At 51.2% G+C, this 26,465-nt stretch overlaps 1 protein-coding gene across 1 annotated transcript in view; it reads left to right on the forward strand.

Annotated features, from left to right (window-relative positions):
* The window catches only part of UPB1 (beta-ureidopropionase 1), a 28,621-nt gene extending 6,516 nt beyond the window's left edge, over window positions 1-22,105 (forward strand). The window contains exons 4-12 of the mRNA XM_037823461.1: window positions 1,426-1,597; window positions 3,239-3,326; window positions 11,497-11,591; window positions 13,030-13,191; window positions 15,024-15,193; window positions 18,225-18,306; window positions 19,111-19,153; window positions 20,180-20,334; window positions 21,686-22,105. Of these exons, the coding sequence (XP_037679389.1) occupies window positions 1,426-1,597; window positions 3,239-3,326; window positions 11,497-11,591; window positions 13,030-13,191; window positions 15,024-15,193; window positions 18,225-18,306; window positions 19,111-19,153; window positions 20,180-20,334; window positions 21,686-21,769 (1,051 nt within the window). The 3' untranslated portion in view covers window positions 21,770-22,105. The remainder of the gene's footprint in view (window positions 1-1,425; window positions 1,598-3,238; window positions 3,327-11,496; window positions 11,592-13,029; window positions 13,192-15,023; window positions 15,194-18,224; window positions 18,307-19,110; window positions 19,154-20,179; window positions 20,335-21,685) is intronic.
* The last annotated feature ends 4,360 nt before the right edge of the window (window positions 22,106-26,465 follow it).

The following is a 26,465-nucleotide window of genomic DNA, read 5'->3' on the forward strand; positions in this document are numbered from 1 at the left end:
AGTGGGAGAGAAATAGTATTATTAGATCCCGGCTGTCAGGTTACATGTATTTTTTTTGATGCGCTAGCTGGGTATTTTGTAACCACCTGAGCCTTAGATGGCAAGCCCTTCCTGGCCAGGGGATGTGCCCTGGGCTGCTGGGGCGTCTCGGGCCAAGGGTCGCTTTGGTGGGGGGTTTTAGATGCTGGCAGGTGGCATCTGGCTTGGCATGACGGAATCCAGAGCAAAGGCCCGAGGGCTCACCCTGGTCGATGATTTGTGGCTTGTTAGCAGATCTCTCCTGAGGGGATCGGTTGAGGGCTCCCCATCCCACACTCTCCTAACCAGACGTCCCACATCCTCACCAGCCCCTCTCTGATATCACAGCCTGCCCCCCACGTCCCCCAGGGCAGCATAGCCTCCCAGTTCTCGTTCATCCATTGGGCATGCATTCCCTCCTTTCTGCTCTGGCTGCTGGCACTTTCCATCCTGCCCACGTGCCGGCAGCTCCAAACGCCAACCTCTTGACTGGCTGCACCGTCTCCCGCTGCCCCCCACCTCTTGGCCCATCCTCAACACATCACCCCCTTGCCGAGCCACCCAGGCGACTATCAGGTAAAGCCCAGACTTTACCTGGTAATCAGTGTAGTGTCCATTCCCGGCTCGTCCCCTTCCTCTGCACCCCAGCTTCCCCCACATGCACCCCCAGCCATGGCCTTCCCCGTGTGCTGTTTTGTTAGAAAGTCCCTGTTCCAGTTTGCTGATGCTGCTGTTATGCAAAATACCAGCAATGGATTGGCTTGTATAAAGGGGGTTTATTTGGTTACAAAGTTACAGTCGGAAGGCCATGAAAATGTCCAAATCAAGGCATCAACACAAGTATACCTTCACCAAAGGAAAGCCAATGGCATCCGGAAAACCTCTGTTAGCTGGGAAGGCCCGTGGCTGGCGTCTACTGATCCCAGGTTGTGTTCCAGCTCCTCTCTCAGCTCCTGCGCGTTTTTCAAAGTGTCTCTCTTGGCTGCAGCTCAAAAATGTCTCTCAGCTGCTCTCCAAAATGTCACTCTTAGCTGCCCTGAGGTCCTTCTGTGAGCTTTTTTATAGGACTCCAGTGATTCAATTAAGACCCACCCTGAATGGGTGGGGTAACACCTCCATGGAAATTATCCAATCAAAGGTCTCGCCCACGGTTGATTGAGTCATGTCTCCATGGAAACACTCAATCAGTAGGTTCCAACCAAATCAACACTAATATGTCTGCCCCCACAAGATTGCATCAAAGAACTTGGTGTTTTGGGCAACATAATATATCCAAACCGGCACAGCCCCCCACCCATATCTCTTTTCATCCCAACGAACGGCTGCAGAGTTGGGGAGGGGGGTGGAGATTTAAAATTCAGCGGACCCCATCAAATCCTCTCCCCTCTTCTTTCCCGCCCATTTTAGGAAGCTCGAGCTGCCCAGCAGGGCCCTGGAAGCTGCCTCCGAAGGGGACTTTGAACTGCAGGGCCACATCTTCGAGGCGGCCAAGGAGCAGCTGCGGCCACCCCGCGTTGTGCGAGTGGGGCTCGTGCAGAACAGAATCCCCCTCCCCGCGGGGGCCCCCGTGGCCAAACAGGTGCCACCTCTTTTGTCCAGAAATGCAAACACGTGGCCGTGCCCTGCTCTTTGCTTGGAACGCGTCCACGTCCCCAGCTCACGGTCCCCAGCTGCTTCTGCCAACTGGCCGTCCCCTTTCCCTCCAACCCATGCTGGGTCCCTTTGTCCTTGTCTGCTTCTTGCCCTCTCACTCCTTGTGAGCTTCTTCCCCCCTGCCTCTCCGCTTTCTCGCCCACTGTTGATCTGAAGTTCACGGTTCGGCTAGGAAGGTGCCCTGTGCCCACTGGTGCTCTCTCCGTGACACTCCACCTCTCCGTCCTCTCTGTGGGCCAGTCCCTGAGTTCCTGTTCCTTGACTTGCTCTTGAGGTTGGGGACTCCCTATCTCCCAAATTCTGCCAGCCTTTGGCACCCACAGGGTCATGGAAATAAGCCAGGCTTTCTCTCCCGTCCTGTGTTAGAACACAAATGTGACGGCATCTTGCATTTTCCTAAAGAAAGCACATGGTGCTTGGCGATCCATTTTACGCACCTCTTCACAGCTGTCTTCTGGCCACCTAATCTTTCAAGGCTTTGTCTTCTGAGGCTTTCTCGGGGTACGGAGAATTATTAGGGGTGCTTGACGGACGGAAGGCTGGGTGGGACCCAGCTTAGTTTCTGCATCACCGTTCGCTTTGCTCCATCCTTTTCTTTTACGGAATGCAAAGATTTCTAGTTCTCAGGTGGCCTTTTGTATCAGGATTAGCTCTGTGCAGATATGTCATTTCTGCCATCTGGGAGGCCCACAGATGTTCTCGACCCCCACGGCGTGCTCTGCACCCGCCAGCTCTGAGCAGGTGTGTGTTCTCGTGGCTGACTCAGCCGGGAGAAGAGATAAAGAGAGTTTCAAACAGTCGGAGTGCTCTGGTTTTCCAGCCTGGGGTTCCTCAGGTCCTTCTTGGAACAGACACTTCCAGAATGTCTTCTGGTAGGCGGGAAGCTTTCTTCCCGCCCCCAGAGAGCTGGTGGGAAGTGACATATGGCCGAGGGATGGTGACAGTACGGTGGGGGATGCACAAAAGCCTGGGAGGACCGAGTTAAATCCCAGGAACCTTGGATTCTGCAGAAGGCTCACGGAGGGGTGATGTGGTTGCATTATCCAGGGAAATTAGGTGGCAGGCCTGGAAGCCCATTTTGGGAAGAGAGCTCTAAACACACCAAAGGATGGAGATTTAGAAGAACCGGGAAAGGTAGGGCATTCGGCGATGGGGCACACGGGGAAACAGAAGTGGCAGAACGAGGCATTCCCAAAGCCGCAGCTGCAGGGCGGTGGGAAGTGGGCACTGTCCCAGGGGCAGAGGGGGCAGCTGGCCACGGCGACACTTGGGGCATCCAATGGCTCCCCGCTGTGTGGGCCCCACTTGTGGTAAGCTGGCAGCCTCATGCAGCAGTGGGGCAGGGTTCTCTCTTCCCAGGGGGGAAACTGAGGTGCCAAAAGGCCACCAGGCAGTGCCCCCCAGAACCTCCACCTGTTGCTGCAGATTTGTGACCCGATGCAAGTGTCACCTCACCTTCCTGCTTGTCTCACCTGCTCAGGTGGCTCCATGCACAGGGACATGCTCCTAAAAGTGGTCTCACCAGTAGAACTCGAGTGGGTTGTAACCCTCACTCCTTGGTTGGCAGGTGGCTGCGCTTCACCGCCGCATAGAAGTCATCGTGGATGTGGCTGCTATGTGTGGAGTCAACATCATCTGCTTCCAGGAAGCCTGGAGTAAGTCCCTTGGGGTGCTTTCTCTGCCACCTTCGTGTCCCTGATTTTTTTTTTTTTTTAATGTCCTTTCTCTTTTCATCCATAGAAAGGTTCTTGGTCAAGGACACCAGAACCGGGAACCCAGGCATCTTTCTGATCCATTGGTTCTACCCCCTATATCCATTCCCTCCTCCCCATCTCCACGGCCACTGCCCTGGTTGGCGCCTTCCCCCTTTCATCGCCAGCTGTTCTCCATGCACCCTGCAATCTGGCTCTTTCTAAATTGCTCTCCACGCCTTAGAGGAATGAGCTCTTCAAAGGGCATCTCTGCTTTCCATCTTCTGTTTCTTCTCCCAGCTTCTGTAGGCTCCAAGCACCCTCTCCCTTCCCTGCTCCAAGCCATGGCACCGCCGTCCCCTGCTTTCCTCTGTCCTCACCCGTTACCCTGCTCAACCTCCCATTGCAGCTAAGAGCTGGCCTCCCAACCTACAATCGAGCCCCCTCTGTGTACCTTTTATTGTTATTTTTATCAAAGTTTTATCTGCATGTGGTTCAGAGTCAAATGGGTCTACAGGGTTTGTTACCAAAAAAACAGCCATCCTCCTCTCTGAAGGGAGCCGCTTTCGGCTCTTAGCTGGTTCTGTTGGAATTTATCTTGGCTTGTGTCGCGCCTTCCTGGGTTTTCGGTTTTGCCCCCTCTGCACGCATGTACCCTTCCCAGTCTCTTCCCCTCCATCCAGTCTCTGCCGCCATTTTGGAAAACTTGGATACCTTTTCTGGAACGACTTTCTGATCTCCCTGGCGTTTGCTTGGTTTCCTACAACTTTACCATAGGGTCAACCCCAAATTCTCTGCCAGTTCCCTGAGCCCCCTTCAAATGTTTAGCCACATCAGGCAGTCTGTCCGTTCCATCTTCCAGAAGGAATCTGTCCCAGAACCCTTTGACCATCCTGGTCTGAACTAATTGCAGCCCGCACCCCTTCTGGTAGCCGCATAGATGTCGTCCTGGCATTTTCCTTCACTGTCACCCTGGAAAGTCATTGTCTTGTATCTTGTGTTTCTTCTACCCAATTTCTTCCTCTTTCTTGGCTTCCTCCCTCATTTTGGTGGAAGTGTTTCCTGAGAAAGAACACGTGGGTGGTGCTTTTTGGAGACTTCGCATTTCTGAAACTGTGTTGCTTCTACTCAGACATTTGCTTGATAGTTTGGTTGGGTATAGAATCCTTGGTTAGAAATCACTTTCCTTTGTAAGTTTGAACACATTGCTCCATGCTTTTCAAACTGCCAGTGGTGTTGGGCAGTCCAAAGCCACTTTGGTTTCTGATCCATCGTGATGACCTGTTTATTTCTCTGCGATTGTGGGTCTTTTTTTTTTTTTTTTTTTGAAACTCTGAAATTTCATAATGAGGTGCCATTGTGTGTATCTATTTAAATCCATCTGCTAAGCACTCAGTGGATTTTTTCAGTCTAGAAACTTGAGTCCTTCTGATTTAGGAAATCTTGGCATTACTTCATTGGTGACTTTCTCTCCCATTTTCTGTCCTCTTCCTGATATTCCTTTTATTAGAATGTTGGAATCCCTGGACTAGTTCCCTAACTTTTTTTATGTGTTTTCTCCAGTTTTTCATATCTTTGTGTTTTTGCTCAATTTTCAGGTTGACTGCATTTAATTTGTCATTCAACCCCTCTGTTGAATCTTTCGTTTCTGCTGTTATATTAATTTCTTAGAATTCCTTTTGGTGGCCCAAAAGTTCCTGTTTTATCACATCTTGTCCTTATAACACAGTTGCATTATCTTCTCTTCTCTGTGAGGACATTTATTTTAAGTAATGGTTTTTCTCCCTGTGTGGTCCCTGCTTACTCCAGATTAGCTCCCAGCCCCACCCCCGGTTGTCTGTTTCTATTTGTAGATTTTGAGTTTGTGAAGAACTCATCCACTAAGCTTCATTATAGGATGATCTGCCTTAGCTGTTTATTAGATAATGCCTCAAGTTAATATTTCTGGATCATTCTTTTCAGGCTGGTTAGATTCCCCAGAGAAGATCTTTCTAATCTCCTGCTGAGAAGGGGAAGAGAACAGGGTGGGGTCAAATGAGCTGATGTTTCTTAATCCCTCTGTCTTTGACCCCTTCTGTCCTGGCTTCCCCAAGGCTGGAGACACTCTGTGCAACCATCTCTAGAGAATGAACCTCTGACCTACCACTGGGATGGAAGAGGCAGCCCCTTAGCCTCTCGGAGTAGGGAAGGGATCCAAGCATCTAACTGCTTCCGAAGCAGACTTCTCACCAATCCTTCTGGTTGAGCACCTGTCCCCACCTCCCCCACTTTTAGAAGTGCACAGTGGCCTCTGGTTCTGGAGCTTTCCAGGGGGTTCAGTGTTGGAAAGGGGCTTGCTTCTACTGCTGGTGGGAATCAGTTTTCTAAGACCCTTTCAGACATTCATCACGCTCTCCTCTGCCATGGTGCTGGGATTCTGGAAAGAGCGAAGGCCTGTGTGCAAGCTGCCATCTTTACCCTGGATGGGTGCGGTTTTTCCTATTTCTTGTTACTGTTGAACTTGCACTCTCGTTTGTGTGGCTCCATGTCCTCCTGCTGCCTTGCCCCAATCCTTAGGGTGCCCTTGGCTTTCCCCCCACATGGCGATATCCCCTCCTTTCTCTTTTGGGTTCCCTTGACTCCCAGCTTCTAGCTCCTGCCCATGACTTTCTCTTCCTGTGCCTGAATTCCTTCTTGCTTATAAACGACTCAGTGATTTAGATTAAGACCCACCCTCAGTCAGGCAATGCCTTAACCAAACATAACATCTTCAGGAAATCCTATTTACCATGGTCCACACCCACGGGAATGCTGAACAAGGCCAAGAGCTCGTGCAAATCGGGCTACACACTTCAGTCCACCACAGATCCCACATACTGGGAAGCCAGTGCCCACGTTTGGCTTCCTTGCTTGCTTTTCTTATCCCTGTTTTTATCTCTCATGGTTAAAACAACCCTTGGTCTTTGACAGGCACTAAAAAATATTCATTGGGTGGTTCAACCAATCTGTTGCCTCTCCTGGGCCTGGAAAACTCCTGCTCATCCCTCAGTGCCCTAGTGCAGATGCCCCCTATCTGTGGGGCCTTTCTCAGCTTCTGTGCCCAGAGCTGAGCTTTCCACACCCTCTTCTGGGTCATCAGGCTAAAGGGCAGGGGCAGGCCTGAGTCCAGAGAGCCCCGGGTCAAACGAATGCCTGAACCCCCTTCTCCCTTTGGTTCAAAAACCTGAATCGTTGTCGTCAGGGCTCTGCAGCCAGCCTGGCGCAACCTCCACTTCACCTCCTTCCTCAGAAAATCTGTTTACATCAGGGTGGTAGTGTAAACAGGAAAGAGAGCCATTAAAATGGAAATGGAGAAATTTGGAGAAATCAAATCCGAATGGGAGGGTTCTATCCTCCGGGGGCCACTGAGTCGTTCCTGATGCCCTGAGAGCTGAGAATTAATGGTCATTAAGAATCTTCGTTGTTATCAACAGCTTTCCCGTTAGCTTCCTTAAAACAGTTAATCCGTTGTCACCGAAGGCGGGCCTGGGGACTCTCAAGTCCAGGTCAGGCCCCCCAGGACTGGCAACTTACCAGCTGCCCCAGCCGCCCTGGGCGACTGACATAGTGGGGTGCAGCTCGTGGGGTCTTGTTTAGGGCCCGAGTTTAGGGCCGGGTCCCCCAAGGCTGAAAGGAATTAGAAGCTGCAGTTTCTCTTCCTTCTCTGTGAAAGAAAGAGGAGGGGATGGTCACCCCCTTCACAGATTGCTGGGGGCTCGTGGGGACAATCTGCTGTCCCCTGGCTGGGCACGTGCCCACTCGGCAAGGAGGCCATCGCCCTGGCCACAGCTGTGGAAAGCAGTGCCCGTTCCGTCTCGCGGCTTCCAGCAAAGCCCTCCCGCTGTGGAAGGGGGCCCTGCCCCCCGAGCTGCCAGCCAGCATCCGGAGACTGTTCTGCTAGACCAGTCCCCCCAAAAGAAGTGGACATGGGTTGTGGCAAGAGGGAAGTTCCTAATGCATACACCAAATTCAGTGCCCCGAGTCCAGAAGGAAAAAGAGACACAACCGAGCAGAAGATGGGCAAAGGGCATGTGGCAAGCGTGCCCCCAGAATGGCCAGTGACCACAGGGCGTGCCCGATGCCCGATCTCACCAGGGATGAGAAAAAGCAGGATTAATCACGACGAGGCACTGGCTCACACCGTCAGCCCGGCAGATGTCAAAGAATCTGTGTGTGGTGGATATTCCAAGTGTGGCGGAGGCTCTGGGGCAACATGTACACACATAGACACACACACAGACACACAGACATGCACTCACATGTAGGCAGACACGCAGACACGTACATGCACATTTGTACATATACACATCTGTAAACACATCAGTGCACACACAAGTGCATATACACAGACACGGACATAGACACGTGTGCATGTAAATATACATAGACATACATGCATAGAGATATACATGCATATACACACCCATGCACAAAAACACGTAGACTGACATATACACTGCATATACACACGCATAGACACACAGACAGAAATATGCACATATAAGCACATACATATACTTAGATACATAGACATGCACACACAAATGCATATACACAGACACGCACACATAGACACGTGCATGTAGATATACATAGACATACATGCATACACATGTTCTGCACAAAAACATGTAGACTGACATATACACTGCATACACACACATAGACACACAGACATGCACACACATGTAGGCAGACACACAGACACGTACATGCGCATGTGTACATATACACATCTGCAAACACATGGACATGCACACACAAGTGCATATACACAGACGCACACGTAGACACGTGCATGGAGACATACATGCATACACACGTTCTGCACAAAAACACGTAGACCGACATATACGCTGCACACACACGCATAGACACACAGACACAAACATGCACATATAAGCACATACATATACTTAGATACATAGACACGCACACACAAATGCATATACACAGACACGCACACATAGACAACATGCATATAGACATACATGCATACACACGTTCTGCACAAAAGCATGTAGACTGACATGTACACTGCATATACACACGTAGGCACACAGACCCAAATGCACACGTAAGCACACTTAAGATATGTAGACACACGCACACACACATACGTACACAGGCATGTACACATATAAACATGTACACACACATAAGCACATACACATGCAGACAGACATACACTTAGGAACATATACACACATAGACACACAAATAGACACACAGACATGCACACACATGTAGGCAGACACACAGACACGTACATGCACGTGTACATATACACATCTGTAAACACATCGACATGCACACACAAGCGCATATACACAGACACATGGATGTAGACACACGTGCATGTAGATATACATGCATATACACACACACAAACACATAGACTGACATATACACTGCATACACACGTATAGACACACAGACAGAAACATCCACATATAAGCACATACATATACTTAGATACATAGACACGCACACACAAGTGCATATACACAGACGCACACGTAGACACACGTGCATGTAGACATACATGCATACACATGTTCTGCACAAAAACACGTAGACCAACATGTACACTGCATACACATGCATAGACACACAGACACAAACATGCACATACAAGTATATACATATACTTAGATACATAGACACGCACACACAAATGCATATACACAGACATGCACACATTGACACATGCATATAGACATACATGCATACACACATTCTGCACAAAAACACGTAGACTGACATGTACACTGCATATACACACGTAGGCACACAGACACAAATGCCCATGTAAGCATACTTCAGATATGTAGACACACACACACATGCATACATACACAGGCATGTACACACATAAACATGTACACACCCATAAGCACATACACATGCAGACAGATGTACACTTAGGGACATGTACACACATTGACACACACATACACATACACGCTGTTCCGGTTTGCTAAAGCTGCCGGAATGCAATATACCAGAAATGGGTTGGCTTTTACAATGGGGATTTATTAAGTTACAAATGTACAGCTCTAAGGCTGTGAACGTGTCCCAATTAAAGCGTCTTTCTCTGAAGAAAGGCCAGTGGCATCTGGGGTTCCTCTGTCATGTGGGAAGGCACGTGGCTGGCGTCTGTTGGTCCTTCTCTCTCAGATTTCGTTGCTTTCAGCTCCTGGTTCCATGGCTTCCTCTCTTAGCTTCTCTGGGGCTTTTCTCTCTCAGCCTTCTTGGCTTTTTCTGACCTTTCTCCTCTCATAAAGGACTCTAGTAAAGGACTAAGACCCACGGTGAATGGGCTGGATCACATCTCAGTTGAAACAACCTGAGCAAAAGGTCCCACCCACAGTAGATCTGCACCCACAGGAATGGATCAAAAGAACACGGCCTTTTCTAGGGTACAAAACAGCTGCAAACCAGCACACGTGCACACACACACGCATACACACGCAGCTCACCACACACCGCCACACCCTTCCCCCAGAGGAAGCTGCCATTTTGAGCCAGATGTGCGTGGGGATGGCAAACATCCTTGTCCTGTCACTATGTGTGTGTGTGTGTGTGTGTGTGCACATGCACGCCCACTGTTTGGGAAAAAGAAAGCATGCACAAATCAGCGAGTTTAATGAAATCTCTTATTGCATTAGCCCCCAGGTGGAATGTAGCCAGAGTGCTGGGGATAATGCACGTTTGCTTGGGGTTCTCAACCCACCCTGTGGGGTCCTTAAGTGAGCGGCTTTCCCTCTTCCCGAAGAGCCCCACCGCCACCCCCACCCCTGTCCCTGCTAGCAGGAGGTTCCCAAGGGGATGTCCCCAAGGTTTCTCAGCCACGCTCTCACCACCCTACAGCTGGTCCAGCAGCTTGGGACCTGCTAGCTGGGAATAGTTTTTTTGCCATAACTTTTGCAATTGTCTTGTTAGGTTTTTAATAGAATTCATATCTTTTTTTTTTTTTAGAGCTGTTTTAGATTTACAGAAAAACTGTGCAGAAAGTACAGCGTTCCCACCTGTATCCAAGTCCCTGTTATTAACATCTCACATTAGCGTGGTGCGGTGTTGATACATTTTTATGTGGATTTTGACAAATGCTGAATATCACAGATCCACCATTAGAGGGTCATAGAGAATAGTTTCACAGTCTTCAAAATGCCCCGGGACCTGACTCCCAGGGGTGTAAATCTCCCTGGCAACGCAGGATATGACTCCTGAGGATGAATCTGGACCCTGCATCGTGGGATTGAGAACATCTTCTTGACCAAAAGGGGGATGCAAAGTGAAATGAAATAAAGCTTCAGTGGCTGAGAGATTTCAAATGGAGTCGAGAGATCACTCTGGTGGTCATTCTTACGCTCTATATAGATATCCATTTTTAGGTTTTAATGTACTGGAATAGGTAGAAGTAAATACCCAAAACTATCAAACTCCAACCCAGTAGCCTTGACTCTTGAAGATGATTGTATAACAATGTAGCTTACAAGGGGTGACAGTGTGATTGTGAAAACCTTGTGGCTCACACTCCCTTTATCCAGTGTATGGATGGATGAGTAGAAAAAACTAAATGAAAAATAGTGTGCAATGGGGGATGACTTGGGTGTTCTTTTTTATTTTTTATTCATTTTCTGATTCTTCCTGGTATAAGGAAAATGTTCAAAAATAGACCGGTGTGATGAATGTACAACCATATGATAGTGCTGTGAACAGTTGATTGTACACCACGGATGATTGTATGGAGTGTGGATATATCTCAATAAAACTGAATTTTTTTAAAAATGCCCCTGGCTTTCCCCTATTATTCACACGTCCCCCACATCAACAATTGTGTTTTTTTGTTCTATTTTGTTTTAGATTTCACAAAGCTGGTGTCCTTCACTTTCCCCCGGTGGCTTTTCAGACTGCGGGAAAGACTTTTGTCCCAGGCCATCGTTCTGCCACAAAGCCCGGAAGAGGGGGTGTCTGCCCAGCACCCCAGCCCAGGGCGGGTCCTGGAAGCCACACCACGTGCCCTCTGGGGCCGTGGTCTTCTGAGGGGGACCCCCTGCCCTGAGCCCACGCACCTTAGATCTGAGTCTGCCTTTTTCCCCTCCGTTCACAGCAATGCCCTTTGCCTTCTGCACGAGAGAGAAGCTTCCGTGGACAGAGTTTGCCGAGTCGGCAGAGGATGGACCTACCACCAGGTTCTGCCAGAAGGTAAGACACAAACCGTCCCTCCGGAAGCTGCCAAACCGTGCAGGTCACGGAGCTGACCACCGCTGTCCGGAGTGGCTGCCCCTGTCCGGCGCTCTCTGTACCAGATGAGCTTAGACAAGACTATTTGCGCCCCCTTTTTCTAGTGTGCTTTCACTTAAAATCCTAGAGCTTTGGAGCTGGACGGGCCTTGGTGGCTTTTTGGGTGAGGGCACCAAAGCCAAGTGGACTGGCCCGGGGGTGACCTCCCTGTAGGTTCTGCAGCAGCGAGAGGCAAATGGACTTGGGTGCTTGGCTTGGAGCAACCCTCTCCGTTCACTCTTCACTTGAGTTACGTGAGTGTCACCGCACGGCCAGTCTCATCGGCATCGAAATTGGTTTTGATCTTTCTTTGCAAAAACCTCATAACACATGTTGCACGATCCCATCTATATGAAACGTCCAGAAAAGACAAATCCACAAAGATGGAAAGTAGATTATTGGCTGCCAGGGGCTAGGGGAGCTGGGAGTGGGGAGTGAACACTGGCGCTTAGTTTCTTTTTGGGGGTGATGAAAATGTTCTGGAATTGGAGAGCGGTGATAGCAAGACAACCCTGTGAATATACTAGAAAAATCATGCATGCACATAAAAAGGTAAATTTTATCGTATGTGCATTGTATCTCAGGAATGCTGCTGTTTAAAAGCAGCTCAACACTCAACGAGGTTGCAGATGGTAATTTATCCTTATTCTCAACTGTAGCAAAAGAACTTTTTATTTCTCTGTGCCCCTTTTCAGACTCCACGTGCATGCTTAGGGGATTTTTAAGCAGAGCCGGCTATCAAACCTGAGTTGTTCTTCCAAATGCCAAAGTTTTTAGGATATAGGGGGAAAAATCTCTCCTTCACCAGCTTGTCGATTCCGTGCTAGAGAAAAAGAGCAGAGGGCCTGGGTAGCAGATTGCAGATGGAAAGCTTGATCCTGTGGAAATGAGAAGTAGGGCCAAGGGGACACCTGTCCAAACTTGGAGCTTGGAGGGGCCTGGGAACCTGCAAACAGCTCGTAGCATCATCTTGTGCCCCAGTGTGGCCAATTCCTTCTCTCCTGTCATTAAGGCCAAAGGTTGGGAGAAGCCATTGAGGGTTGAGGACAAATGATTGACTGGGTTTGCCCACCTGACAGTCACCACGTCCTCTGATGTTCTTATTTAAGAGAAAAAGAATTCGTGCCAAAGAGAAGTTTTTTTCCTTCTTTTTCTTGCACGGATGAAGCGTGCAATTCTGATTTAGCTGAGCACACATGAGCATCCGATGACCCCGGCATTCGGAATTCCAAACCAGAAGGTCAAACGATAGCCCCACACTGAGCTCAGTTGTTCAGTAGGATCGTTGAATTCCTCTCCGATAAAAACCACAGCCGTCGATTTCAAAAATGAGACCGGGCCACATGCCCCACTCTTCCAGCTGGCGAAGAAACACAACATGGTGATCGTATCGCCCATCTTGGAGCGGGACGGGGAGCACGGAGACGTCCTGTGGAACACGGCCGTGGTGGTCTCCGACTCCGGAGCCGTCCTGGGAAAGACCCGGAAGAACCACATCCCCAGAGTGGGCGACTTCAACGAGGTGAGCGGCCCGACTCGGTTTACCCTCCCGTGCACGGGCCCCGGAGGGCCTCTCCGGGAGGGAAGTCACAGGTTGAGTCGTGTCCTGCCGCACCAGGCTGTGACTCACGGGGGGCCGCGGTGGTGACAGGGTCCCCGGATGTTTCCCTGCGTCACACGGGCAGGCGGGAACCCCTCGGCCTCTCCTGGGAATCTCAACCCCCTTCAGAACATGGGGCTCCCTTTTATAAAAAAAAAAAAAAAAAAGTATATCTATAACCTGATTTGGTTTCCTAAAATTCTTTGAAGTAAGTGGCCTATAAATTGTGCACAAATGTGAAATGACCTCTGCAGTCTGAACCCAATCTGCAGTAAATAACTTGTCACGTCCCCAGGCCTTTGCTATCCTCCCTGGTTGTCTGTAGGGGTCCCAGCCCTCTCCGGCCGGTCAGATGGGAGAGGAACGATCCGCAGAGCCTGCGGGGTGCCCTGGGGACAACAAAGAACCCCATGCCTCTCCGTGACAGCTGGAGGTGGGGGTGGAAAGATGTGGCCCTTGACCTGTTTACCTGGTGGTTAATCTTTAGCTCTCAGATTGCACAGGGCTTGTCTCATCATAGGCAATGTCCTGGGTGCCACCCCCTCTGGCAAGTTTTGAAATGAACCAGAGGAGGCAAAACGCTCCGGGAGCAGATCAAGTTTGGGACCCCCACTTGCCCTCTCGTTCCTCTCAGTGCTGCCCGTGAGAACTGCTTTCGTCTCCTTGGCTGCTCAAGCAAACTCCATGCAATGGATCAGCTTAAACGAGGGCAATGTGTTGGCTCACGGTTTTGAGGCTAAAAGAGAGTCCAAATCAAGGCATCATGAAGGCGATGCTTTCTTCCTAAAAACTGGGGCTGGCTGCCGGTGATCGTTGGTCCTGGGCTCCTCTGTCACACAGAAATGCATATGGCGGCTCCTCTTGACTTCTCTCTTCTCTTCTGGGTTCCACTGACATACAGTTTCCAGATGCTTCTTCTGTGGCTTTCTCTCTCTCTCTGTCTGTCTCTCTCCAAATTCCATTCCACTCATAAAGGACTCCAGTAATAGGATTAAGACCCATCTCGATTGAATTGGGCCACACCTTCATTGAAGTCACTTCATCAGAAGGTCCTACTTACAATGGGTTCACACCCATGAGAATGGATCAAGCTTAAGGACATGTTTTTCTGGGGTACATATGGCTCCAAACTACCAAAAGAACAGCCCAGGGCCACCTCCTGGAGGGAGCAAGCAGGAATGGAGGTCCACGTCCATCTGTCTAGCCTGCAGATGGCTCCTTAACCCTGGACAGTGACCTGAGTTGCTTTCAGGACATGAATTCTGGTCTCAGATTTGGCCTCGATTAGCTGGGACGGCCGTGTGCCCACTCAGGCCACACAGGGATAAGGTTGCTCTGGTCCCGTGGGCGGCACCGGATTCTGGATAGGGACATGTGGTTGGAGAAGATGTTGACCACCTCGGATCCACATTGGCCATGCCCAGCCTGCCCTTGGACCACAGTCAAAACCCAACCGCAGTTATCCTTGAAATATTGCAAAATGTTCATTGCTTCAGGGATTCTTTTTTTCTTTTGACATGTCAAAAAGGGGATCCGGGTAAATGCTGAAGCCACGGGGATTTCCCCTTGTGTCTGGTTTTTTAGTTAGTTAGTTAGTTTGTTTAATGTATTGAAATTCTAGAACGCAAAGCCCAGCTCCCAGAGTGCTTTCTTTTGGAGCACTGGTGAAACGCTTTAATATTTCTTCTCTCTGGTCTTGGGAAAGGGAACCCCGAAAGCACAGAGCATCAAACCGGCAGCTCTTTGTTTTGCAGTCAACCTACTACATGGAGGGAAACCTGGGCCACCCCGTGTTCCAGACGCGGTTTGGAAGGATCGCGGTGAACATCTGCTACGGGCGACATCACCCCCTCAACTGGCTCATGTACAGCATCAACGGGGCCGAGGTCATCTTCAACCCCTCAGCCACCATCGGCACCCTCAGGTCACTCAGCAGGCTGGAGTGCCCCTTGGGGGGCTGGGGAGGTGGGGCCAGTTCTGGGGGTGCAGCTTTGAGTGCTCCATCAACCCACACCCCGTCACTCCTGTCCTCACTCTCGAAGACATCGCATTGGGATCCGAAACGTCAGAACATGGCAGGGTTGAGCCTTCCGTTCTCTGTCTTTCCCAGCAGCAGAGTGAGGTCCCCTCTGAGCCCCGAGTTTGCACAGCAGGCCCTGGGGTCATGTCCATGTCCAGGGAGAAAGGGATGATCACATCCTGGATCTCCCTGGGCTCTCTGCTGCTTGGTTGCCGGGGACAGTGTCTGCTGACATTTGCGAGGCACGGCGGTCACCGGCCATCCCACCTCCAGGCCTGGGTAGAACCTTGGGGGCCCACTCCTTCCAGCCACGGGTGAGACATTCATTGAGCCCCATCCCCTCGCGGGGTCCCTGGAGGAGCATGAAGTCCACGTCCTGGGCATCTGGACATGGCTTTTGGGCCAGGGCAGTCAAGCTGCAGCCCCGGACGCTGGTGGTGTGCAGACACCATCCCCAACCCAGCTCCCTCGGGCTTTTATCAGCTCCGATTACGCAAACTGAAGCCCCCTGATGCAGTATGTTCATAACCATACGTCCTCAGGAGCTTATCAAGCTTATTAAAAATGATCAATTTGCCATCCTCAGCCAGGGATTCCCCAAACTTGAGGCTTTTGGGGACCTGGTGAAGACAGCAGTTTAAACTGTAACCAGCCCTTTGGAAAAGCAGGATGTTCTACAAACTCCAAAAACATCCATGCCCTTTCGTCAGATAATTACACCCGTAGAGCTTTAGCCTAAGGAGGGCATCAAAAAGGGGATGTGTGAAGATGTTTATGGCAGCATTATTTATACGAAAAATGGAGCCAGCAAAATGTCAGGGTTAAGTAAATTTCAGCCCACCTCTTTCATGGGTTCCTGCAGAGCCACTATCATCACCATCATGAAGATAATGCAGCATCGAGTTAAAAAGCCTCGACCATAAAAAAAGGTATCCGTGCTGTAGTCAGAACTCTGACCATTTTTAATTTTTTTGCCCGTGATCAGAGCTGGTCACAAAGCCTGGGAATATTGAAACAATGGGATTCTGGGCAGTTGTCTTAAAATGATCAACGATTATTTGTAGAGTCAACGGGGAACACTTTTTGCTTTCAATTTTTAAGAAAGTTTTTATTGTGGTAACATATGTCACCCCAGGTTTCCTGTTTTAAGCATTTTAAGTGTGCATTTCGGTGGTTTAAATTACATTCATAATGCTGTGCTGTCATCGCCACCATCCATTACCAGAGGTTTTTCCAATCCCTCCCCACCCCCCACAAACAGCTAGACAGCTCCCCTCCAGCTGCATGTAAGTGTCAGATCATAGTTTCCAGAACCTTCCATTGCATCCTCTGGCACCTCTTGTGCTGTGTCGGAGTCCATACACACACACACACGTACATGCACAAACATGCACCATGCAGTGACAGGTGTATCATTCATTTTGGGGTCCCTTGGTTCAAGGCACACAAGAAAATCTCAGCGTTTTTTGATTTATCGGGTTATCTGACAAACCATGGCCGTGGCCATGCAGCCCGAGTGGTGGCGGATTTTTGCCACACGTGCACATTAACTAGAAAGTTGCCATCCCACACCCTCACCACGTTCTGCATTTCCACTGTGTTTATTTTTAGTGAGTTGTATACGCTACACTGGGAAGATGGCAAATGTCACCACACCACCACCCCACTATGCTCGTCCCCAATTCCCGCACACGCCGGGCTCGCACGAATCTCTAGCTTCCTTTCTCCGGATTGTTTAGAGAGCAGAAATTTTATTGCCAGCTGTGGGATTGAGTCCTACACAGAGCAGCCTTCCCGGAGAATTGCAAGGAAGATGTTTTATGGCAAGCACCCCACCACCATTGAATCCCTGAAAATGTCACTTACGGGTGTGTTTCTGTAAAAATCCTTTCTTGAAAGTTTTGTCAGCTCCGCTTAGCAGCCGGGGGTAGAAAAAAAGAGCAAAATGACTCCCCTCAATCAAGCCTGTGATTTCATTTTATTTTTTTTTTCCCCAGACTTGTGAATCCTCTCGAGAATTAGGCTGGTGACAGCCACCCACCCCTCCTCCTACTCCCTGGTTTAAACCAGGTACATGTTGGCAGGAAGGAAGATTCCGGGGCATTTTGCTCCCCATCGCTCATTGCTTCTAGATGGGCATTACGCCTGTCAGTCGGAATCTTAATGACACTGTTCCAAAAACGAGGCATAATTAGCGACGAGGAAGGCCCACTGAGTCCTTTGGCTCTCCCCAGCTGGTGGGTGGGCAGGGGGTGTCCGTGCTCTCCCCTCTGCCGGAGCTGAGCCTGTGGACCCTCCTTTCCAAGCTGCCTCCTCCCCTGGCCAGAAAGGAGTCCTGATCTAGAGATCCAGGATTCAGGAGAGAATGGGAAGGCCCTGGGAAAGGGGGACTGGCTTAGGGGAGATGCCCCCTGTGCAGAATCTCCCATCCCTTTCTGGTTTGTTCTGTATCCGCTACCTGAAACCTACCTCTTTGGAGATCGCTTTGCAGGGGTAGGAAAGCGATAGGCCGTGTCCAAGTTCCCCAGGCCTCCAAGCTTCTCTCTTGGTTATTTAACAGGTGAAATTCTGCCCAACTGGGAAGGGGGTCCCCAACCCCAAAAGGAGGAGAGGAAGTGGGAAGTGGCAGTTAGAGAGCTCCCACCACATGCCAGCCCCCAGTTGGAAGATTTATCTTCACGTCTCCCTTTGGGGAAGTTTCAGAAAAAGGAAACTGAGGCTGGGGATCAGGGTTTGACTCTCCTTCTAGCGGACCCCGGCCACGTGGGCATGAATGGGGACTGAGACAAGCTGGCCTGCCCGCGATCTGGGCTCGCCCGGTTTGGGGGGGGTACGTCGCGTCTCCCCGATGTCCCTGTCGCCAGCCCGGGAACGCCAGTGGGCTCCGGCTCGGGGCTGGGAAGTTGGCAACCCGGGGCCTCTTGTCCTCCTGCAGTGAGAGCCTGTGGCCCATCGAGGCCCGGAACGCGGCCATCGCCAACCACTGCTTCACCTGTGCCATCAATCGTGTCGGCGAGGTGAGCCCCCGCGGCCCCGGGCGGCGATCCCGGAGGTTTAGACCAGAGAAGGGCACCCAGAAAGGAGCTGGGCTCCGGGGTGGGGCAACATCACCCCTTTTGTCCCCTATGCCCACCTCCACATGCATGCCCGAGAAGCCAGGGTCCTGGAGATACGTCCACACCCATTTCTTTGGTTTGGTTTGGTTTTACCCGAAACCATTTTGAGAGACTCTGCAGAGTATTGGGTTCTCACCCTCTGACCACCAGTATCCAGTTTCTTATTTTTCCCCTGTTGACCCCATGCAGGGAACCATCTTGAACGCCAAACTACAATTCCTTTAGGACATCTTCCCCCTTTCGCTCGTTCTTATTGATTGGGAGTAAAACCCTAAGTAGAGCATCTGCTCAGTCCAAGAGAACCAAGACTCACTTCCACATAAGTTAACCTCATTCCTGGCAATGTAAAGAAAACTCGGTAACCCCGCCACAGCTTGAGGGAAATATTGAAGACGGTGTGTGGACACCCCCAAAGAGGTCGGGGACCCCCGCCTGGGATTTTCTCACCCAAGACGAAGCCTTCGATTCTGCCTTCCCAACTCTGAGATTCGCTTCGCCCAATATCTTTATTTTCTCCCAGATCTTCACCATGCCCGTCAAATCCCCCGCCTCGCCAGGACGTTTAATAAATATTTGTTGACTGCCCAGTGAGGACAGACCATTGCCATCCCGTTTGAGCTGTTTCCTAATAAAATCCCCTTACCCAGCTGTTCTAGCTCTCTGTGGTCACCTCTAAATCCGTCTCACCTGGTGTTTATTCCGCAGGAGCATTTTCCAAACGAATTTACCTCTGGAGACGGAAAGAAAGGTACAGTGCATGAGGCCCCATGGCGGCCACGGTGGGGAAGTGGGGGGCTTCCGGGACCCCGTGCCCGCTCCCCTCCACCGTCCGCCTGAGCTGGGCAGTGCCCACCGCACCGGCCGTGCCTGCCCCTGGTACCCAGTCTCCCTGGCAGCTTTGCACCACAGGCTTTAATACAGGGGGCTGGTAGTGGCCGCGTCCCTCCCTCCCCAGGTGTGACGATGGACCCAGTTGGCGTAGGGGGCCAAAGTTCTGGGACCCCCCCCCCCCTTTCCTTTGTCCTTTCCCGTCCCCCTGGTTGTGCCAAGCCCCAGGGTGTTGGTGTGGACTTCCTTGGGTTTCTGGAAGCCCTGTCCCCTTGTCCATATTTTTCTGGCCTGGAGGTGCTTGAATTAGCTCAGTGGGGCCCCCTGAGGAGTCTGAGGGGTGGCGGTGCTAAGCAAGTCTGTTCCCCAGAAAAGCATGTCCCCAAAGCCCCCCCCCCCCAGTCCTTCCACTCAAGGTCCCAGGCTGCACCCCAGACCTCCAGTCTCCAACCCGTTAGCTTCCTGCAGACGGACACGGGGGCGAGAAAAGAAGTGCCGTGCCAGGGTTGGGGGGCTGTGCTAGGGCCCACGGTCCTGGGGAAGGGACCCCAGCGTGGAGGGTTAGGGTTAGGGTCGGCCAGGGGACAAACAGGCAGGGGAAGGCACAGCCACCCACTCGCCGCCTGGGCCCCCACGGGAAGCAGGTGACAGGAAGCCCAGCAGAGCCTGTGGGTAACTGATTTTGGGTGTAAAGAGCCAACACCCCTACAAGGGTGACATTTAGAAACTCCCGAGGGCCACAGGGAGAGGGTCAGATGTGTGGGTGACACTCAGAGCAACTTGCTGGGCCTTGGGGCTCCCCCGGCGTGGGAGGTGGCACTTTTTGGAACCCAGCACCTGCAGGTGCTGGGAAGTGTGGTGTGGGCGCTCGTTCTGGGTGCCCCTCAAAGAGCCTGGGGGTGTCCACACAAGCTCACGGGGTGCCCCCCACCTTGCATCTTTAAAGCCCACCAGGATTTCGGCTACTTCTACGGCTCGAGCTACGTGGCAGCCCCAGACGGCAGCCGGACCCCCGGGCTCTCCCGTAACCGGGACGGGCTTCTGGTTGCCGAGCTTGACCTCAACCTGTGCCGGCAGACGAGCGACATCTGGAGCTTTAAGGTGGGTTCCGGAGCCCCCCACCACCGCGGCCCTGCTGCCCTGCCTCTCTGCCCCCCTTCCTGCCCTCCCTGGGCCACTATGGGGGTCACCTTCAGAGCTGGCCACGGCAGAGCACCGACTGCTCACCCCAGAGCTCGGGGGTGAGCCGGACACCCTCTGGCCAGGCCAGGGCTGGGGTCCGATGATGCCCAGATGGCAGGCCTTGATAAATCCTCCCGCCGTCCGATTTCGATTCTGGAAGCCTTGAAACAAATTAATCTCAAGTTCATTTGCCCAGAAAAGAAAGTGGGCTGGCTGCTTGCCAGGCATTGCACTTATCACCAGATGAATAAATGCCCACCTATGGTTCTGCCTCAATGGTGGCGGGAAGTGGTTCCGGCAGACGGAATTGGGGGTCTGGCTCTGCCCCCCCCAGGCCTTAATTTCCCCTTTGTGAAAGGAGGGGCTTGAACTCAAAGTTCCCCAAGTTGTCCCAGCCAACTGTGCCCACCTCTTGGAACGGGGACAGCGGCTGCCAAACGCTTTCCGCAAGCAGGTAAGGCCGTATCTCTGCCAACCCAGCACCCATTTATCTGCCAATCAACGTGCAAGGGGACGTCTCGCTGTCTTGGACTTCGTTGGGACATCTGTCCTAAGTGGCCTCGCCTGGCTGCCTGCAGGGAACCAGGACTTTGGATCCAGCCAGACATGGGCTCCAGGTCCTGCTCCCCTATTTACCTGAGCATGGGGGTCCTTGGGCCCGGCTCCCCATGGGCACCCCCCAACCCGTCTCTTCCCTACTCGGGCGGCTCAGATGGAAGCAGGATTCCATAAGAAGCAGAAACCAGAGCCAAGAACGCTGGCCAGTTCTTTTAACACAACAGGATTACCCGAAGCAACAAACAGAATGTTCTCTCGATGAAAATCTTTTCAAAGCCACAGTTGCGCAGTGATGCCAGCAGATGGACGTCGGAAAGAGCCCGGCTTGAGAAGAACGTTCCTTTCCATCCCAACCCACCTTCTCCCACCCTCAGTCCGTGTCCACGACGAGAGGCCACATGGAGTGGACGGAGCCCAGACTTGGCCTCGTGGCCGGCTCTGCTCCAGGCTGGTGACCTGGAACTGAGTCTGCTCTTTGGGGATCCCACAAGACACCCCTTCTCCCTCCTGCTTTGGGTTTGGCCGGCTCGTAGCGGCCTTCCAGTCATGCAGTGACACGGGGCTGGTGTGTCCACTTGATGGTCTGGGAAACCGGCCCTCCTGATGCATCTCTTTCCCACAGCTGCCCTCCAGTGGCAGGAGGTGACGATGAGGAAAGGAGAGGCGTTTCTGGAACAGAGACCCCCAAAGCCTGTCTGTGTTTTACTTGCAGATGACGGGCCGGTACGAGATGTACGCCCAGGAGCTGGCCAAAGCTGTCAAACCCGACTACAGGCCCAATGTCGTGCAGGAGTAGCCGGCCTGGGGCCCTGCCTGCCCAGGGATGGCACCCCCTCTTTGTCCAGCTGGGGAGCAAGCGACACAGCCTTATCCTGTCCACATCCTCCGGGAAGTTGCTTGGATAATCTTGCTCTCCAGGCTGGTGGCAAAATGCCACGTGGTTGGGGAGCACTGGGGAGTGGCTGCTTAATGGGTACGGGGTCTCCTTAGGGGTGACAAGGCGGTGGTGGGAGAAGATGGAGATGGTTGCACAACACAATGAAGGCACTAAATGCCACTGACTTGTAGGCTTTAAAATGTTTGCTTTTTGGTTATAGGACTTTTTCTTCAATAAACCAAAGAGTTCCCAGGCTCCGAATCTCCAGGTTGATTTGCAGTTGGACAGATGCACACCCAGCCCGAGGTCACTCACTTCTCTGTTTACGGGGTCGGGTCCTCCGGGGAAAGGAGGGGAGGTTGATCCAGGGTTACTGAACCTGCTGGGTGGGCCATGGGCAGGTGGGATGGCCAAGGGCAGGTGGGCTGCCTTCAGACGCGTCCACTTGCCTGGCTACAGCCCCCAGTTACACAATCAGACACTAACCCAGGTGTGGATCTGGAGGTGTTTGGTAGGTGTTTGAAGTCCACAACCAGATGACCAAGTTAGGGAGCTTAGCCTAGCTCTCTGGTGGGCCTTCATCACTCAGCTTAAAGGCCTTCAGGTAGAGCCAAGCCTTCCCCCAAATTCTGCCTGTGCTCAAGAAATCCAGCCGCACCCTTTCTGACGGGCTGCCCTATGGATTTTGGACTTGTCCCAACCCAATCTCTGTCTAAGTGTCCTGGAAGCTTCGCTATCTGCCCGGACAGAAACCCTTATCTCTTGTAGCCACAGAGATTTCTAAACACCAAACCCAGCATCTCATCTTGTGAGTTGCTGAGTGATGGCACAAATTGAATTCCCAACCCCTTAGGGCGGCTTTTTTAAAGTAAGGGCATTGATTGGGAAGGAATGGGATCCCAAAAATTAGAACAGGGACAAAAGGGCAAATCCTGTTGAAGCTGGGCACGTTGAACCCCCCGATTCTGCTGCTCCGTCTTTGAGTTGCTGGTAGATGCAACTCTTCCCCGCTCCCTGAGGCCCCTGCTTTGCCTTAAGAGCTTGGCATGGCTTCCCCTGGGGTGGTGACTTCACAAGGCACTGTGGTCTCTCTCAGGACCCTCTTTGTCCCCACTCTTTGCTTCTAGACCTATAACTAGACTCAAGTCCCAGCAGGCCCCAAAAGGTGAGGTACAACACGTGATCCACAAGGAGCTGCACTACACATTCAAAAAACTGCACAGTATTTCCAATTTGACAGCCAAAGCTGGGAAATATGTGTGGGAATGGATATTCAGAATGTTCAATAATGGTGGTGGAATATAAAGTTGGGTCAGGCCAACTTTATTGATGTGGGCTCAGTAAGCAGAGATTCTGGATTCAGTGTCGTAGCTCGATGGGTAAGAAAGGGCTCTAACCGTGCAGCTGGTTGGCTGGGACCCAAAGGTGGCCCACACCAGATGAAGTTAAAATGTGCCAGAACTATCTCGGGCCACCGTAGAGGAAGGTATCAAAAGTCTTAGAGAGATCTGAGTGTGTTAGAGTGTATTTATCATATAAGACTTCTTCACCCACCCTGGGAGGCTCCAGAGGACACCCCTGTCACCATGACCATGAGAAAGACATTTTTGAGGGGAGCCCCAGCATCCTAGAAGAGCTCTGTGGTGGTTCTCTTCTCTGTAGGTCAGGAATTCCACGGAGAACTTCGGTCATTCCACTGGGATCCCAATATGTCATGGGGATAATGGGATCACAGAGGGATGGGGGTCAAGTGGTAGCGCTTGATTTCCATAATGGATGGTGCATCAAAGCAGTAATCAGAATGGGCTCTGGCTGGGTGACATGGGGCACGGAGAAGCTAAGTAGAAGGACCAACTACGCAATTCTCCCTTGATCTGTGTGAGCGGAAGAGCTCTAGGTCAAGTGGACAGAAGTCAAACTTGAGTCACCAAAACAGAGTCACAGCCCTCAGTTCCCAGACTTGAGCCACTTAACAGACCCACAGTCCCTCGTATGTGGGGGAGGAAAGATCCCAAGACATGCCAAAAATGCGTGCTCTTCATCTTTCTCCCAGCCTTCTCTAAGGGGACCTATGGCCTTTTACCAGGGTGACTGTGCATTTGAGAAAAGGAAATAATCGTATGTTCGGAGATTCCTGGACACCAGCTCTGAAAGGACAGTAATTCCAGGAGATCCGAAATGTCATCGTGGTCTATCGGGCAGAGCTGGGGCTTATGGAGGGCAGGTGATTGATGGAGTTTTAGCTCACGTCCATCTCCCAGTGGGTCCAGTGGGTCCCCGGACCCATTCTGTGGCTGTTTCCCCTGTTCCGGAATGCGTAGTTGGAATAGACATACTCAGTAACCAGCAGAATCCTCACATTGGTTCCCTGACTCGTGGAGTGAGGGCTATTATGGTGGGAAAGGCCAAGTGGAAGCTACTAGAACTGCCCCTGGCTAGCAAAATAGTAAATCAGAAGCAATACTGGATTCCTGGAGGGATTGCAGAGATTAATGCCTCTCTTAAGGACTTGGATGCTGGGGTGGTGATTCCCACCACATCCCCACCCAACTCATGTATTTGGCCTGTGCAGAAGGCAGATGGGTCTTGGAGGATAACCATGGATCACCGTGAGCTTAACCAGGTGGTGACTCCAATTGTACCTGCTGTTTGGAAGTGGTTTTGTGGCTTGAGCCAATGAACACATCCCGTGGTGCTTGGTATCAGCTACTGATCCGGGAGATGTTTTTACCTCAATGTCTGTTAGTAAAGACCATTTGGACAAACCACCTGGGATGAGAAAGCCTGGTAGAGCTGCCCGGCCATAAGTCTGTGCCAACCCCTTAACCTCTCTGAGCTGCAGGCTTTGCACTGGAAGGAAACAGTTCCTACTAGCTCTCTCTGTACCTTATTTTTCTCATGTAGCTTCCAGCCCCACAGACGTGGTAAGCCTTTCCATCTGGCCCTTCAGCATCACAAACCCTTGTGCTTGTGTTTTCTAGAAGGTGTGTGTGGTCAGCCAAAAACAGGCTTTCTTAGATGGCCTCCTGGTCACAATTTAAGGCACCAGGAACGATCTGATTCTCCACCTCTCTCATTGTTCTTAGAACAAGCAGGCCCTGCACAGATGGATCACTGGAGGGTTTAACTCATGCCTGGAATGTGGAGATGCCCAGAAAATGTTTGTTGGATGCGCCTGGGGTGGGATTTTTTGTTTCCTGATGATCGTTGATCCCAGAAGTCCAGGTGGACTTTCAGATGAGAACTTGCACTGGTCATTGTAAGTGGTCTACAGATCTATGACCCCCTAAGACTCAGTTCTCACATCTAACATGTGAGAGGCTGGGTGGGGGTCTCCAGGGGCTCTCCAGCTCCGGCAGGCAGCTTTCCTGCTGGCCCACAGCTTTATTGCTGGCATCTGGGTTGGAAATGGCCAAACTCCAGGATGCCCAATGGGAGAAAAGGGGCCCAGGGCACTGGGTGGCCCTGGCTTCTCACCACTGTGGGTGCCAGCCCTGAAGTCACCAAGGCAGATGGCTGGGCCTTGGAAGGACTGATTCTGTGTCCCCTTGCCTAGAGGTACAGGGAGGGTGGTAAGTTCCTTCCTTCCTCTGTCCTCACTCCAGGAGCTGCACCCCCTGCTCCCCACATAGAGGAGGAGGGTGAGCTAGCTCAGACCTGTCACTCCCATCTCAGGGCACCCACTTCATCTCATGGAGCTCCCCATGGTAGCTACCATTGCCCAGCTCGGAAGGCCTCCGGGGCACCCCTCTCAGGTCCATGGTGAGCCGTGGGCCCTGGAAGGCAGGTGTCTGCAAGGGGCAGGCTGAGGGCTGGGCCTCTGCTCTGGTTCTCTGCATTTCTTTGCATCTCTCTGCCTTTTTGCTCTCCCCCACGCCTGGTGCACAGCCGGGAAATGTCTGTCATGCAAACGAAAATACCGTGGCACGAGCTGGGATTGTGGGCAGAGGATCCCCTGCTGGGAACTGGTGCAGTCAGCAGAGAACTCAGATATGATTTTAAAAACTGGTCTTTAAATAAATAAAAATAACTTTTAAAAAAATTTTAAAAAGAGAAATCCACATTTTTCCCCCGAAGATCATGAGCAAGTATTTTATGGAGAATTTGGAAAATAAAGAAAAATATGGAGAAGGAAAAGAAAATCAGCTCTGTTATTCCAACCCAGAGATAAGCTGTGGTTAACATTTTGGCGTATTTCTTTCCACAGTCATTTTTTAATGCCTATTTTAACATAATTGGGATCATAATGTATGTGTAATTTTGTGGTGTTCCCCTTTGTTTCGCCATATAACGTGAGCATTTTCCAATATCATAGAAAATTATTTCAAAACTATTTTACCAGCTGTATAATATTGCACATGTGGACAGACCATTCTTTATTTAATCATCCCCCTATGTTGGACATTAAGTTATTTATTCATTCATTCATTCATTCATCTATGGCTATAAAAATAATGCTGGTGCAAACATTCTTATGGCTAACTTAGTCTTAATTCTGTTGTTTTCTTTAGGATAGTTCCCAAGAAATGAAATTCACTGTGTTAAAAAGCATGAACAAGCTAGGAACTGTGAAGAGGTTGCGATGTTATCCTATTTGCATGCTAACAAGTTAGGT

Source organism: Choloepus didactylus, assembly GCF_015220235.1.
Source record: "Choloepus didactylus isolate mChoDid1 chromosome 23 unlocalized genomic scaffold, mChoDid1.pri SUPER_23_unloc1, whole genome shotgun sequence".
Classification (NCBI taxonomy): Eukaryota; Metazoa; Chordata; class Mammalia; order Pilosa; family Megalonychidae; genus Choloepus; species Choloepus didactylus.